This window comes from Ornithorhynchus anatinus, chromosome 2 (genome assembly GCF_004115215.2).
Source record: "Ornithorhynchus anatinus isolate Pmale09 chromosome 2, mOrnAna1.pri.v4, whole genome shotgun sequence".
Lineage (NCBI taxonomy): Eukaryota > Metazoa > Chordata > Mammalia > Monotremata > Ornithorhynchidae > Ornithorhynchus > Ornithorhynchus anatinus.
Window position 1 is genome coordinate 102952444 of NC_041729.1, and position 15462 is coordinate 102967905.

General features: G+C 45.3%; 1 protein-coding gene across 2 annotated transcripts in view; it reads left to right on the forward strand.

The window, feature by feature from the left end:
- The window catches only part of TBC1D32 (TBC1 domain family member 32), a 235422-nt gene extending 231100 nt beyond the window's left edge, over positions 1 to 4322 (forward strand). For both annotated transcript variants that reach the window (XM_029056257.2, XM_029056276.2), the window contains one exon: positions 4025 to 4322. In XM_029056257.2, the coding sequence (XP_028912090.1) occupies positions 4025 to 4144 (120 nt within the window). In that variant the 3' untranslated portion in view covers positions 4145 to 4322. The remainder of the gene's footprint in view (positions 1 to 4024) is intronic.
- The last annotated feature ends 11140 nt before the right edge of the window (positions 4323 to 15462 follow it).

The following is a 15462-nucleotide window of genomic DNA, read 5'->3' on the forward strand; positions in this document are numbered from 1 at the left end:
TTCTCAGCAACCGAAGAGCTAAATACCGTATTTGTGGATTCTTCAGGCTTCTCCCTTCTCTGCTATCCTTTGGCCTATCTTCTGCTGTTCCTTCTGCTTGCAAGCATCTTCAGCAAAGCTGAAAAGGGACAAGAGAAAGCAAGTGAAACTCAAAACCAGTCAATTTTGCTACTTGTTAGCATTTTTATAAAGGTTGGGTGGGGGGCACAGAAGCTAAATTTAAACGAAAGACTGAAGGTGAGAGGTTTGGATTACCCTTGTGTTTTTATACTCTGCTTTCCCTCATTTGCTCTGTAAAGTGAAATGAGGACAAGCAGGGCATGAAAACATGCAGATAAACCAAACACTACCATTTTCTTCCTTCTAGTGTCCGTTACCTGCTTGTTGCCTCTGTGAGGAGTATTTGGAATTTTTTTTTATAGTATTTGTTAAGCTCTATGTGCTGAGTACTGTACTAATGCTCAGGTACATAGTAGTTGATCAGGTTGAGAACAGTCCTTTTCCCACATTCATTCATTCATTCAATAGTATTTATTGAGCACTTACTATGTGCAGAGCACTGTACTAAACGCTTGGGATGTACAAATCGGTAACAGAGACAGTCCCTGCCCTTTGACGGGCTTACAGTCTACATGAGGCTCACAACCTTCATCCTCATTTTACAGATGAGGAAACTGAGGCCCAGAGAAGTGAAATGACTTGTCCAAGGTCACCCAGCATATAAGTGGCAGATCTGGGATTAGAACCCAGGTCCTCTGTCTCCTGGGTCCATCTTCTTTCCACTAAGCCATGCTGCTTCTCTGCATTTGGAATGCCCTGATTTGGAGATGAGTTGCCTAGTTGTCCTAACTCCTGGTGATTCAACACACCCTCTCATGACCCTCTTCCTTTCACCTTACCTTCCCAACCTATCCCCACCACCCCCAAGATGGTCCCCAAAGGTGAGCAAACCTCTCCTTTCATTAAGCAATCAAATTGATCACTTACAGTATGCAGAACACTGTACTGAGCCCTTGGGAGAACTCAGTACAACAGAATCGATAGCCGCCTTTCCTGCCCGCAGTGAGCTTACAGTCTAGAGTTTACAGTTTAAGCAATTAAAATGGCTGAAGTGGATATTCCTACTTCCTTGGTGTTTATCTGTTGTGGTTTGAGCCCTGAGCCACCGTTCCAAACTACAGTACTGGAAAAGCAGGGATTAGAGAGCTCTACTACTCAGGCCTATTTAAGTGATTGACATTTGAATCAAATTGGTTTAAAGCCCATTAGGAAATATGTTGGAAGACAGTGTGGTGAGGAGCTAAAGCCAAAAATGCTATGCTCCCCGGCTTTCTGGTCCCCCTCATTCAGAAGAAGCAACGTGGCCTAGTGGATAGAGCACAAGGCTGGGAGTCACAAGGACCAGGGTTAAGCGTTTGACAAATGTCATAAAAAAAACAAACAGGATAGAGACTGTCGCAGTCACCCCGAGCGTGTCCTGCTTTGGTTAGCGGCATTACCTTTTGGAGTATTCAGATCTGAATGATGAAGTGCCCTCTTGAAGAACAATCAAATCAAATGAAGTAATCACCTCCCTTCAACACTACTTTAAGCAGGATGTGTTTTTAATGTCTGGCAAGTCTTAGCATGTACGTGGAGGGGTAACATTGCCAGTTACAAACACGATGATTGCAAATTTTACTTCCTACTGTGACAAAAGAACGCTTGCTTCGGGCCTCAAATATTACGATGATGCTGCATACCGGCATGAAGCGGTGTTGCCGAGCGGAGAGAGCACAGGTCTGGGAGTCGGAAGGAGTTGGTAGACATGATCCCTGCCCTTTTATGGGAGCCAGATCGTGTCCTTTGGAAGTCTGGCATTGGAAGGGCAAGGTCTCTTTTCTGTCAGCCGATACCCGCTCACTGCCAACCAGCCAGTCTGAGTTTTCGGTCCCTGGCTCCCTGCTCTCTCCTTGAGTTCTTGGCACTGCAGGACCGGCAGTGCCAAGCCACAGAATCACTTTCATGAGAGTGATCCGGGCTCTCGGCAAATAAAATCTCTACCACCGAGAGCAACCACTTGTGTCTTCTGGAGTGTGTTCCTGGAAGAACAACCATTCTGTTCTGGTGCGATACAGAGAGGGTCAAACAACTGACACGAGCATATTATCCTCATTTTTGGCCGCCAGGATGCTAGCTGCCTGGCAACAGGCCTAGAAGAAGTTACAAGTTACCGCAACAGGCTCAATTGCCGTCTGCAAATTCAACATTAGGACAGACTTCAGTGAAATAATGCCATGCTTGGAGAAGCTGTGTGACACCAAAAAAGCAGTTGTGGAAACTCAGTACAACTTTACATCATTACAGTGCCCCAACTAAATGCTGTAAACTAGGGCAAGATCAATTTATATATATATATATATATGTGTGTGTGTGTGTGTACACATAAAATCAGATTAATTCCCACCCAATTAGCAAACTGTCAATAATTGCCCTGTGTTGCGCAGTGAATACTGCCAGAATGAGGCAGTGGAAATCAGACTAAAGGGAAGAAGGCTTAAGGGAAGCAGCATGGCCTAATGGAAAGAGCATGAACAGCTGTATGACCTTGGGCAAGTCACTTACCTTTTCTGTACCTCAGTCCCCCTTCTGCAGAATGGGGATTTGCTACCTGTTCTCCCTCCTGCTTAAACTCTGAGCCCCATGTAGAACCTGATTATCTTGTATTTGTTCCAGCACTTAGCACTACATACAGTGCCTTTTTGTGGTATTTGTTAAGTGCCCACTATAATGCCAGGCTCTGGACCAAGCACTGGGGTAGGTAGGAGCCAATCAGGTTGGACACGATGTCCCACAAGGGGCTCACGGTATTAGTCCCCCTTGTACAGGTGAGGTAACAGGCACAGAGAAGTTAAGTGACACCCGAGGTCACACAGCAGGCACCTGGCAGGCTGGGATTAGAACGCAGATCCTCTGGCTCCCATTCTCCTTCCACTAGGCCATACAGCTCGGCAATAGACATAAAAGCAGCAGCCCACGCCCAAGCAGTGTGGCTCAGTGGAAAGAGCCCGGGCTTGGGAGTCAGAGATCATGGGTTCTAATCCCACCCCACCACTTGTCAGCTGTGTGACCTTGGGCAAGTCACTTAACTTCTCTGGGCCTCCGTTCCCTCATCTGTAAAATGGGGGTGAAGGCTGTGAGCCCTACGTGGGACAACCTGATTACCTTGTATCCACCCCAGCGCTTAGAACAGTGCTTGGCACATAGTAAGCGCTTAACACATACCAACATTACTAAAGAGCTGGTGGTCCACAATGTGGATCAGGTTGTTGTCCTGACCTCTCCCAGCATTCTTACTAAACGGAGCCCCACTGTGGGAAGACAGGTCTGCCGTCCTGGGTGTGCGGGAGCGGGTTTACCTTATCTCCTTTTTTGCTTTCTCCTTGACACTTGGCTCTGCGTATATAAGCGCTTCCAAGTGCTTAGTACAGTGCTTCGCACACAGTAAGCACTCAAATACGATCGATCGAACGAATGAATGAACATAAATGCCAGATGTTGGCAGTGATTGTGAAGTCCTTCCCAAGCTGTCACATGCGCTATAAAGGAGGCCTCACTGTACATTTTCATTAGGTTGCAATTGAATATGTTTATTTGTCATTGCCAGACTGCCCGAATCAGCAGGGTACGGCGTATCTGTTGTGTCCTGCCATCTCCAGGGGGAATTGATGCTCCTCTGGCTTCTTCCAGGGTTCAATTGGGAATCTCCAGTAAAGAAACATTTTGGGCATATTTCGTGATTTAGAACGGTTTTTGAGGTCTGCAGATTTTAGAAGAAGATGGGAGTTTCTCCAGATATTTTGGGAACCGGGAAAAAAAAAGACCTGAGTATTTAAAAAATCACCAGAGTGAATGCTCTGATTTTCCTTTCTCTCACACTGTCAGAACTGCGGCAAAGAGACGGGCAGAGCCGTCGAGGTGTGGCTCAGACCCTTTCTCTCTCCCACAGCTGGTGCCTTACTCCATACTTTTTTTTTTTTGGCAGGAAGAAGCATTGCGTCGATTTCGAGTGAGTGACTATTTTGAGTACATGGAAAGTCTGGAGCAGAACCACAGACCTGGGCTGCTGAGAGACATGAGTAACATCGCAGGGCAAAGCGCCTAGTTGAAGTCAACGTGCATGGCTGGTCCAGGTTTTCCCTGGCATACGCTTAAAGGGATGCTGGGGGAATTGTGTCGATGGTCATTAAAATTCAGGCTTTTGAATGTACTTAGTACAAAATCAATAAAGAAGGTCTTCCGAATATAATAGATCTTCAAGAAGACATTTTCTAAATCGGTGACCGGAAACAGATTCATTTTCTTAGCCTGGTTTTCAAATTGTCCTTGGGTTGCTTTCATCAGATTAGTGTTTAGGTGGCTTTTCTTTGTGGTTACAGAGGATTTAGCTTGTCTGCCCAAAATGCAACTATTGGGCTAGACTGTTCAGATCCCGGGTGAGCAGGATGCCAAGAGAAAGCCACGTCGTGAACCTGCTTGGGCTGGGGGAGACAAGAGAAAGATAGGAAAATTATCCTATATTCCTTTAATCATATAAACTATAATAATAATGACGATAGGGGAGAGCCAAGCAGTTACTATGTGCCAAGCACTGTTTTAAGCCCTGGGGTAGATACAAGGTAATCAGTCGGACACGGTATCTATCCCACATGGGGCTCACGGTTTTAATCCCCATTTTACAGATGAGGTAACCGAGGCTCAGAGAAGCTAAGGGACTAGCCCAAGGTCACACGGCAGATAAATGGTGGAGATGGGATTAGAACCCGCATTCTCTGACTTCCAGGCCAGTGCTCTTTCCACTGGGCCTTGCTGCTTCCCCTAATTTCACACCTACTATGTGTGAGCACAGAACATTATAATGCTGGTATTTGTTAAGCGCTTACTATGTGCAGAGCACTGTTCTAAGCGCTGGGGTAGACACAGGGGAATCAGGTTGTCCCACGTGGGGCTCACAGTCTTCATCCCCATTTTACAGATGAGGGAACTGGGGCACAGAGAAGTTAAGTGCCTCGCCCACAGTCACGCAGCTGACGAGTGGCAGAGCTAGGATTCAAACTCATGACCTCTGACTCCAAAACCCGTGCTCTTTCCACTGAGCCAGAACATCGAACTAGACACTTGGGAGAGTATGATAGAATTACTAGACAAGATCCCTCAAGGAGTTTATAATCTAGTGGTAGATAGTCATTCAAGTATATTTACAGATAGGAAGAAAGACTAGAATATATAAGATACGTACAAAATTGCCACAGGGAGTTTCGAGTAGCACAAAAGGGCTGATGTGAGAAGTAGGGGACATTAAGTAAGAAGCTGTGGAATTAATCAGGAAAGAACTCCTGGAGGAGATACTATTTCAGGAGGGCTTAGAAGAGGGTGGTCTGTCAAGATATGAAGGGGGAAGGAGTTCCCAGGTGGGATCAAAGGGTCAGAAGCCTGAGAGATGGGAAAGAATGAGGCACAGTAAATTCACTTGGAAGGAATCAAGAGAGCGAGCAGGGGTGAGGTGGAAGAAGGGAGTCTGAGAAGCAGAGTGGCCTAGTGGCCTGGGAGACCGAAAGACCTGGGTTCTAGTCCCAGTTCTGCCACTTATCTGCTGGATGACCTTGGGCAAGTCACTTCACTTACCTTGTATCTACCCCAGTGCTTAGAACAGTGCCTGGCACATAGTAAGCACTTAAATGCCATCATTATTCTCTACCCCAGCGCTTAGAACAGTGCCTGGCACATAGTAAGCGCTTAACAAGTACCATGACTTCACTTCTCCGTGCATCAGTTACCTTATCTGTAAAATGGGGATTTAAACTGTGAACTCCATGTGGGCTGTGGACTGTGTCCAACCTGATTGCCTTGCATTGGGCCTGATTGCCTTTTAAGCCCCAGTGCTTCGAACAGTGCTTGGCTCCTAGTAAGTGCTTACCAAATACCATAAGAGAGAGAAAGAGAGAGAGACAAAGAGAGAGAGAGAGAGATGATGCATTGCCTTAAAGCCAGTTGTTAGGAGTTTGTGGTTGCTGCCGAAAGCAAAAGCAGTGTGGCTCAGTGGAAAGAGCCCGGGCTTGGGAGTCAGAGGTCTTCGGTTCGAATCCCAGCTCTGCCACTTGTCAGCTGTGGGACTTTGGGCAAGTCATTTAACTTCTCTGTGCCTCGGTGACCTCATCTGTCAAATGGGGATGAAGACTGTGAGCCTCATGTGGGACAACTGATTCCCCTGTATCTACCCCAGCCCTCAGAACAGTGCTCTGCACATAGTAAGCGCTTTACAAATACCAACATTATTATTAACCATTGGCAGTAGGAGAGGGAGAAACCTTCCTGGAGGTGATGTGAGTTCAGAAGGGCTTCGATGGGGAGAACAGTAGTCCGCCGGGTGTGAAAAGGAGGTTTCAGACGGAAGGTAAGGTCAGGGCAAGACATTAGTGGCGAGAGACGATAACGAGATACAGCGAGTAGGTCGACTCTGATAAGAATAATGATAACAATTGTGGTATTTGTTAAGCACTTACTCTGTGCCAAGCACTGTACTAAGCACCGAGGTAGATACAAGATAATCACTTCCCACTGGGGGCTCACAGTGTAAGTAGGAGGGACAACGGGTATTGAATCCTCGTTTTGCAGATGAGAGAACTGAGGCACAGAGACTTAAGCAAGAGTCACAGAACAGGTACACGGCAGAGCCCTGGATTAGAACCCAAGACCTCTGACTCTCAGGTCTGTGCTCTTTTCATTCATTCATTCATATTTACTGAGTGCTTACCGTGTGCAGAGCACTGTACTAAGCACTCGGAAAGTACAATTCGGCAATAGAGACAATCCCTGCCCAACAACGGGCTCACAGTCTAGAAGCAGCATGGCTTAGTGGAAACAGCCCGGGCTTGGGAGTCAGAGGTCATGGGTTCTGATCCTGGCTCTGCCACTTATCAGCTGTGTGACTTTGGGCAAGTCACGTAACTTCTCTGTGCCTCGGTTACCCCATCTGTAAAATGGAGATTAAGACGAGGGACAATCTGATAACCTTGCATGTATCCCAGCGCTTAGAACAATGCTCTGCACATAGTAAGCTCTTAACAAATGCCGTTATTATTATTATAAGGGGGGGCAACAGACAACAAAACAGGTAGATAGGCATCAGTAGCATCAATATAAATAGAATTATAGACATATTCACATCTTTAATAAAATAAATAGAATAATATGTACATATAAACACAAGTGCTATGGGGTGGGGGGGCGGAGTCAGGGCGATGGGGGGGAGGAGGAGCAGAGGAAAAGGGGAGCTCAGTCTAGGAAGGCCTCCTGGAGGAGGTGAGCTTTCAATAGGGCTTTGAAAGGGGGAAGTGTGCTAGTTTGAGGAGGGAGGGCTTTCCAGACCAGAGGTGTTACGTGGGCCAGGGGTCGACAGTGGGGCAGGCAAGAACGAGGCACCGTGAGAAGGTTAGCAGCAGAAGAGCGGAGTGTGCAGGCTGGGCTGTAGAAGGAGAGAGGGAGGTGAGGTAGGAGGGGGCGAGGGGATGGACAGCTTGGAAGCCAAGAGTGAGGAGTTTTTGCTTGATACAAAGGTCGATAGGCAACCACTGGAGATTTTTGAGGAGGGGGATGGCATGCCCAGAGCCGCTGCTTCTCAGAGGCTGTAGAGGAGGAGAGCAGGTGAGCAGTGGTGTAGTTGGAGAAAACTGCCTATTTAGGGGAGATCCTACATAGGGCCTCTGTAGCTTCCACGTACCGAGAGAAGAAACTTCTGAGTTAATTTAAGTGAACTCCACTTTTTATTCTACTTGAGTGGACATCTGCCCTTCGAAAAGGCCACCAGGCAATCAGGTCCCTGGCTTATCTAAAACTAATATCGCTCAGAGTAATTTCAGTAAGAATTAACCCAAGTCACTACCGTGGGTCTTATTTCAAAAGGAAAAATAAAATCACACACTGTTAATTGGTCCCTCCCTGCTGCAGTTCTTTTCCATGAGATTTTGTTGTAGGAACAAAACTAGCCTAATATTCCTACACAGGCTCTTCAAGTTTAGATTAGAACCATTCTAAGAAAAAGAACCACATAAAAAAACAGCCAAAAATCACTTTTCTCGCAGATGGAGTTTTTAGGAGAATTCCAGTTCAACACAATTTTAAACTTCTGTAACCTGAAGTTCTCAAGACCTCGTTCCCACAATATAAATATCAGTGTCGCCACATCAGCCAGGGTAGGACTCCTGGGTGCTCATAAATGTCTCTAAAAGAAAGTCGGGCCAGGTAACCCGGTCCGCTGCATATTTAAACCACAGCTGACAGGAATTTAGCAAGAGAGTCCTTTCGATGACCCAAAACCCAGGGCTTTTTCTTCCTTCCAACTTAATTTTCCAAGCCCGCTCTGCCAACCTGTAATAGAAGTTTATGGTTCCCCCTTTTCCCATTTGCCTTCTGAGTTATTGTGCTTGGGTCTGGAGAAACTCACGGCGCTTTATTTCTTTTTAAAAGCTGCTCCGTGGTAATTGGAAATACAAAATGGAAAGAGAAGGAACGGTAAATTAATTTCAGAACCTGTACCCCTCGCTCCTGATCGGGAAGCAGATACAACTCACCGCAATTCTATCTGGGGAACGGACTTGGACTTGAGCAGTAGGCTCCGCTTCCATTTTCCTGAGAAGTAAGCAGTGTCTGATGAATAATTTCCCAGAAGCGCGGCTGGCGGGAGAACATCGAACAGTACTGCAGCTCACGTACCAGCCCCCGCGAATGGATTTTGCAAGTAGCGTTGGCTCTAACTGCTCACTGTTCCCCATTTATTTATTTCCTGTTTGATTATTTAACAGAGTAAGCCTCTGGGGCAGCGACCATGTCTAATTCTTTTGTTGTAGATTACTTCTTTCAGCCTTAGGTTATAATAAATAACACTTACAACACCGCAACAAACACATTTGTAATAGTTTATAAGCATTTATATTCAAGTCTTTGGATATTTGCCACCACTGATGTCTAGTGTAGGAATTTATGCCTACATTATATATATATGCATTATACATGCGTTTGGGTATAATCAACTATGGAAATAAACTTACCTGCTCACGGTGGACACACAATAGGCCCAAAATAGTGGAAGCAAACCTGACCCGAAGAGATAAATCACCCAGGGCTGATTTGGTTCTTGCTGGAAACCAGAGGCAGGGTGGTGGGGTGGAGGTTGGTTGTGTGTTTGTGTTTTGGGGGTGAAGAAAGAGGAGTGTGTACACACACATGCACAGACACATTCTGCTGTTGCCCTCTTCTCCAAGTCATTCTCAAGAAATAATTTTCCTTACCTCCCTTCTGTTTCCTCCTTCCCACACGCAATCTCTCTCCTGCTTTCTTCTCCTCTCTCCAAGCCATTCCCGAAAAATCATTTTCCTTTCCCCCCCCCCACACAAACTCCTGCTGCTCTCTTCCCTCTCTCCCAAGTCATTCTTAAAAAAATCATTTTCCTTCCCCCCCCTCCAGGCCTTTAGCCCCACATTTCTCGAGGAGTCCCTCCCTTCCCCACAACATTTTTTTCCCCCTATCTGCTTCCTCTCTCTACCCAACAGAAGGTTATTTATCACATTCCCCTCCCACTGAGTTGTTAGCACCTGATCCCTGTAGAACAAGACCACCCTGGGCCTTGAAGGACCTTCAGGTGGGAGAAATGATTTCCTTCAAAAGAAAACCTTTTGAAGTTTTAATTCAGAAGGAAAACACCAGCGGGAATGGAACGGAGAGGGGGAATGCCAGGCACCCGTAGCATCCCCCCAGGGCATCTGGGAGTGAGCAGAACTTGGTTCCAGAGCTCTTCTATGCCAGCCTGCAGCCTCAAGTTTAGAAAGGACCAGTCCTAGAATAAAAACAGGGGGTTTGGAGGCAACAGAAAATGTGCCATATTGCTGGCGGTTAACAATCTGTCGTGTAGTAATTGAAATAAATCTGATTTTTCTCTCAAGCATCTTGCAAAATTGTGAACCTTCACTAGTAATTGGATTAATATTGCAACCTATTTTCATTTCAACACAACCTGTGTTCTACTAATAAGCAAGCAGGAATTGGCCAAAGTATGGCTTCTTTTCCCTTATGGTTGCCCAAAATCTGCTTCAAATTTATAGACTCTATCACTATTCTCTAAAAGATTAAAAAGTTGCATGGTGACTCAGTGTTGCCTCTCAAGCCTTTGTGTAGGAAAAAACCAAGTAAAAATGTAACCTTTAAAATCTTTAATTCAAGTATGGGGTGAACTTTAACTGTGGAGAGACACTTAGCACCCAATTATCTTTCAGCCGTCAAATTCAGAAAATATATTTTAGTATACCATTAATGATCAAAGGAAAGCTTTTTCAGATGACATTACTTGAAAATAGCTTTCTTCCATATATTGAAGGTATATAAATATATATAAAGAGAAGCAGCATGGAGTAGTGGATAGAGCATGGGCCTGGGATTCAAGAGGACATGGGCTCTAATCCCGGCTCTGCCACTTGTCTGCCGTGTGACCTTGGGCAAGTCACTTCTCTGAGCCTCAGTTATCTCATCTGTAAAATGGGGATTGAGACTGTGAGCCCCACAGGGACAGGAACTGCGTCCAACCTGATCTGCTTGTATCCACTCCAGCGTTTAGTACAGTGCCTGGCACATAGTTAAGCGCTCAATAAATGTCACTGATTGATACTATTCTCTCTTGCTTTTGAAATGCCCAACTTTTGAATGTATTCATGGGCAAATCTTCCCTAGCTGTTCCTCATTTGAAATGGGCTTTCCTTTAAAGACATCATTGAGAATGAAATTTTCTAAGTCAATTTTCATCAAATACAGTCCATCGCTCAAAATTTGCCATCCACGATCCTATGGCAGGAACATCAGGGACCTGCTGTTCCTCTAAATCCAATTTTAGACATTTCAATCTCAATCCTTCATTCCCTCCTTCAACCAAATCTTTTAGCAGAAGAAATAGCCTTGACTGTTCTGCCCGAGAGGTTTTTCTCCATTTATGAACGGGACAAATCGAACAGCGAGTAGCACCGTGGCCTAGTGGAGAGATCAAGGGCCCTGGAGTCAGAAGGACCTGGGTTCTAATTCCGGCTCCACCACTTGTCTGCTGTGTGCCTTTGAGCGAGTCACTTCACTTCTCTGGGTCTCAGTTACCTCATCTGTAAAATGGGGATTAAGAAAGACTGTGAGCCCCATGTGGGACATGGACTGGGTCTAATCCCATTAGGTCGTATCTACCCCAGCACTTAGTACAATACCCGGCACATAACGAGCGATGAATAAATACCATTAAAAAATACAATACAGTTCTATAGACATGATCTCTACCATAAAGGGGCTTACAGTTTAGGGGGAGGAGCTCTGAGTAACTTGCAAATCCCTCTTCTTGGAATCGAACTCTAGATTGAAACAAATGGAAAAATCAGGGCCATTTCTCAAGCCCTTCTTCCCCGGCCATGTCCACCAGCAGACAGGCAGACTGTCGGGAGGAGAGCTGCTCGGATCATGGATCTTCAGCCTGCTGAGTTTTCTGGGGTTTTGATTCTCACTTCCTGCTTTGGAGACTGTATCTGACAGCATGGTCTAGTGGATAGAGCACAGGCCTGGAAGTCAGAAGGACATGGATTCTAATCCTGGCTCTGCCACTTGTCTGCAAGTCACTTGATTTCTCTGTGCCTCAGTTACCTCGATTGTAAAATGGGGGTGAAAACTGTGAGCCCCATTTGGGACAGGGATTGTGTCCAACCTGATTACCTCGAATCAACCCCAGCACTTAGAACAGTACTTGGCATATAGTGAGTTCTTAACAAATACCGTAATTATTATTATTAGTATTATGTGGGACACGGACTGGATCCATTGTGATTATCTTGTATCTATCCCAGCGCTTAGAACAGTTCCTGGCACACAGTAAGCACTTAAACACCATAAAAAAAAAATGATTATCTGGTCTTTACCCCAGCGCTTACTTGGCATAGAATAAGCGCTTAACAATTACCATGATCATTATGCACAAGGTAAGCTGCAATTTGCAAAAGGGACCTCTTAATGGCCTGAGATTATTAGTGCCCATCTGGCTTTCTCTCAGTGTCTAATGTTAATTTTTGCTAATATCTTTATTTTTTTGTTGTTGTATTTGTTAAGCACTTACTATGTACCAGGCACTATAAACAACATGGCGTAATGGATAGAACATGGGCCTGGAGTCAGAAGGTCATGAGTTCTAATCCCATTCTACCACTCGTCTGCTGTGTGACCTTAGGCAAGTCACTTAACTTCTCTGTACCTCAGGTACCTCCTCTGTAAAATGGGGATTATTAAGACTATGAACCCCACATGGGACAACCTGATTAGCTTGTATCTACCCCGGTGCTTAAAACAGTGCTTGGCACAGAGTAAGCCCTTAAATACCATAATAATAATAATAGTTATTATTAAGTGCTGGGGTAGATACAAGCTAATCAGTTGTACACAGACCCTGTTCCACATGGGGCTCACAGTCAAAATCCCCATTTTAGAAATGTTTTACAGAGTCAGGATTAGAACCTAGGTCTTCTGCTTCCAAGGCCCGTGCTCTAACCACTAGGACAGGTTGCTTCTCAGTATCTGCCTCACTAGTGGAAATTTGGATTTTTGTGATATCTGATTATTGAAAACAAAAGTGAATTTGCACTGGGACAGATTTTACTTTTTTTTTTTTTTTTAGCAGAAATGCCAAAATTTGAAAGCCACTGCGTTATTTGGGAGCTAGCACTCCTGAAATCAACTACAGGGGGCAGAACTGATGAAATAAATCCTTGCTGATGACCACAGAGACGTGATTTAAGCTCTCTGGACTGTAAGCTCGTTGTGGGTAGGGAATATGTCTGTTCATGGCTGTCATGTGCTCTCTCAAGTGCTTAGGTCACTGTTCTGCACACAGTGCTCAATAAATACAATCGCATGAATGACTTTAGTTGGAAATGGCACAGGCTGGTGCACTGTGCTTAGTACAGTGCCTGGCACTTAGTGAGCACTTAATAAATACCATAATTACTAAGTCAATCCCTGTGGCTTAGTCCACACATCCCAATTCTCCTGCTGATTAAGGTGATTCCTTTTAACATAGGTGATTGATTCCTTCAATAGTATTTATTGAGCGTTTACTATGTGCAGAGCACTGTACAAAGCGCTTGGAATGTACAATTTGATGGTCTGGGACAATCAACGACTGCTACTCAACACTTAGGGGGCAGCTTGGTTCTTCACCAATCAGTGATGTGATTGGAGCACTTACTGAGTGCTTGAGAAAGATACGGTTGAGTTGGCAGACACAATTATTCATTCATTCAATAGTATTTGTTGAGCGCTTGCTATGGGCAGAGCACTGTACTCAGCACTTGGAATGTACAATTGGGCAACAGATAGAGACAATCCCTGCCCATTGATGGGTTTACAATCTAATCGGGAGAGACAAACGGACAAAAACAAGACAACTTAATTGCAATAAATAGAATCAAGGGGATGTACACCTCATTAAAATAAATGAGGTAATAAAAATATATACAAATGAGCACAGGGCTGAGGGGAGGGAGAGGGGAGGAGCAGAGGGAAAGGGGGGAAAGGGGGCTTAGCTGAGGGGAGGTGAAGGGGGGGCAGAGAGGGAGCAGAGGGAAAAGGGGAAGCTCAGTGTGGGAAGGCCTCTTGGAGGAGGTGAGCTCTCACTACCCACAAAGTGCCGACAATCTAGAGAAGGAACTGTGAAGGCATAACCAGCCAAGGAAGAATTGAGTTCAAAATGCAACTTTCTAAAGTGTAGTCAAGAATTCTGTACTTGGCCAAAAAGATCACCAAACAGCACCCAAATACAGAACTACCTAACTAGACCACATTATGGATACTGTACTTTTCTCTTGTAATAATAATAATAATGTTGGTATTTGTTAAGCACTTACTACGTGCAGAGCATTGTTCTAATCACTGGGGTAGAAACAGGGGAATGAGGTTGTCCCACATGAGGCTCACAGTCTTCATCCCCATTTTACAGATGAGGGAACTGAGGCACAGAGAAGTGAAGTGACTTGCCCACAACCACACAGCTGACAAGGGGCAGAGTCGGGATTCAAACCCATGACCTCTGATTCCCAAGCCCAGGTTCTTTCCACTGAGCCATGCTGCTTCTCTGAAGAAAAATGGTATTTGTTAAACACTTACCATGTGCCAGGCACCGGGGCAGATACAAGCAAATCGGGATTGGACACAGTTCCTGGCTCAGTCTCAACTCCCATTTCACAGATGAGGGAACCGAGGCCCAGAGAAGTAAAGTGACTTACCCAAGGTCACACAACAGGCAAGTCATGGAGCCGGGACTAGAATCTATCACCTCATGACTTCCAGACCCATGCTCCATTCTCTACCCTATGCACGCTTCCCTGTCGCTCACTTTCTCATTTTGTTTTCCTGTCCGTAAGATTTATTTAAAGTGTCCATCTCCTCATCTCCAAAGACAGCCCAAGCCCAGTGGAGAGCAATGAAATAACTGTTTCCTAAATGTAAACTCAGCACTCATTTCTAGTCAATGACAGCCCTCCCAGACACTGCCCTAGTGCCCTTCCTACCCTCCCTAAATGGTTTCCTGAGCTGGGATGCCCAACCTATTTATAAATGAGGGCTCTTTAGCCCGAGTTTATTTTCAGATTGCAAATCAGCCTCATGTGGCTAGGTGCTAATTTGGAGATTGTGGAACAAATGAGGAAGCGAGGGGGAAGCCCTCTGAGAAGTGGCGACCTGCTGTCGCTCAGAAAGTCGAACCAGCGGGAGGGGGAATTATTACGATTTAGAGAAGCAGCGTGGCCTAGTGGATAGAGCACGGGCCTGGGAGTTCTTCTGGCTCCCAGGGCCCTGGGTTCTAATCCCTAATCTATTTGCCTGCTGCGTGAGCTTGGGCAAATCAGTTCCTTCATCCATAAAATGGGGATTAAGCCATTGAGTCCCATTTGGGACATGGATTGTGTCCAATGTGATTAGCTTGTACCTACCCAAGCACGCAAAACAGTGTTTAACACATAATTAGAACATAGCAAATACCATAAAAAATTGACTGAAATGAACAGAAGCAGGTAGACCCCGTGGACAAAGAGGCCATAAGCAAATCTGATCCCAAATGGTATTTTGGAGCCAGGAAGTTTTCATTATTGAGTGTGGCATCAACCTTTCCATTTCCTCACTTTCAAATGCTCTACGATTTTAATCACTCTTACCATAAATATGCTTTCACCCAATCCACCCTCGATCCACCTGAACTTCTCCTTCTAAAGGCAGTTTTTCTCTCTACGATTAATTCTCAGACAGAGAAGTTAGTCCTGCAGCCAACAGGTGACTTTGGTCCAATAAAAGATGTGAGCTAATGCTGCAGTGAGCTATTTCCTCCACCACAGGCAGTTGTCTTATAACAGGGAAGGTATGGTA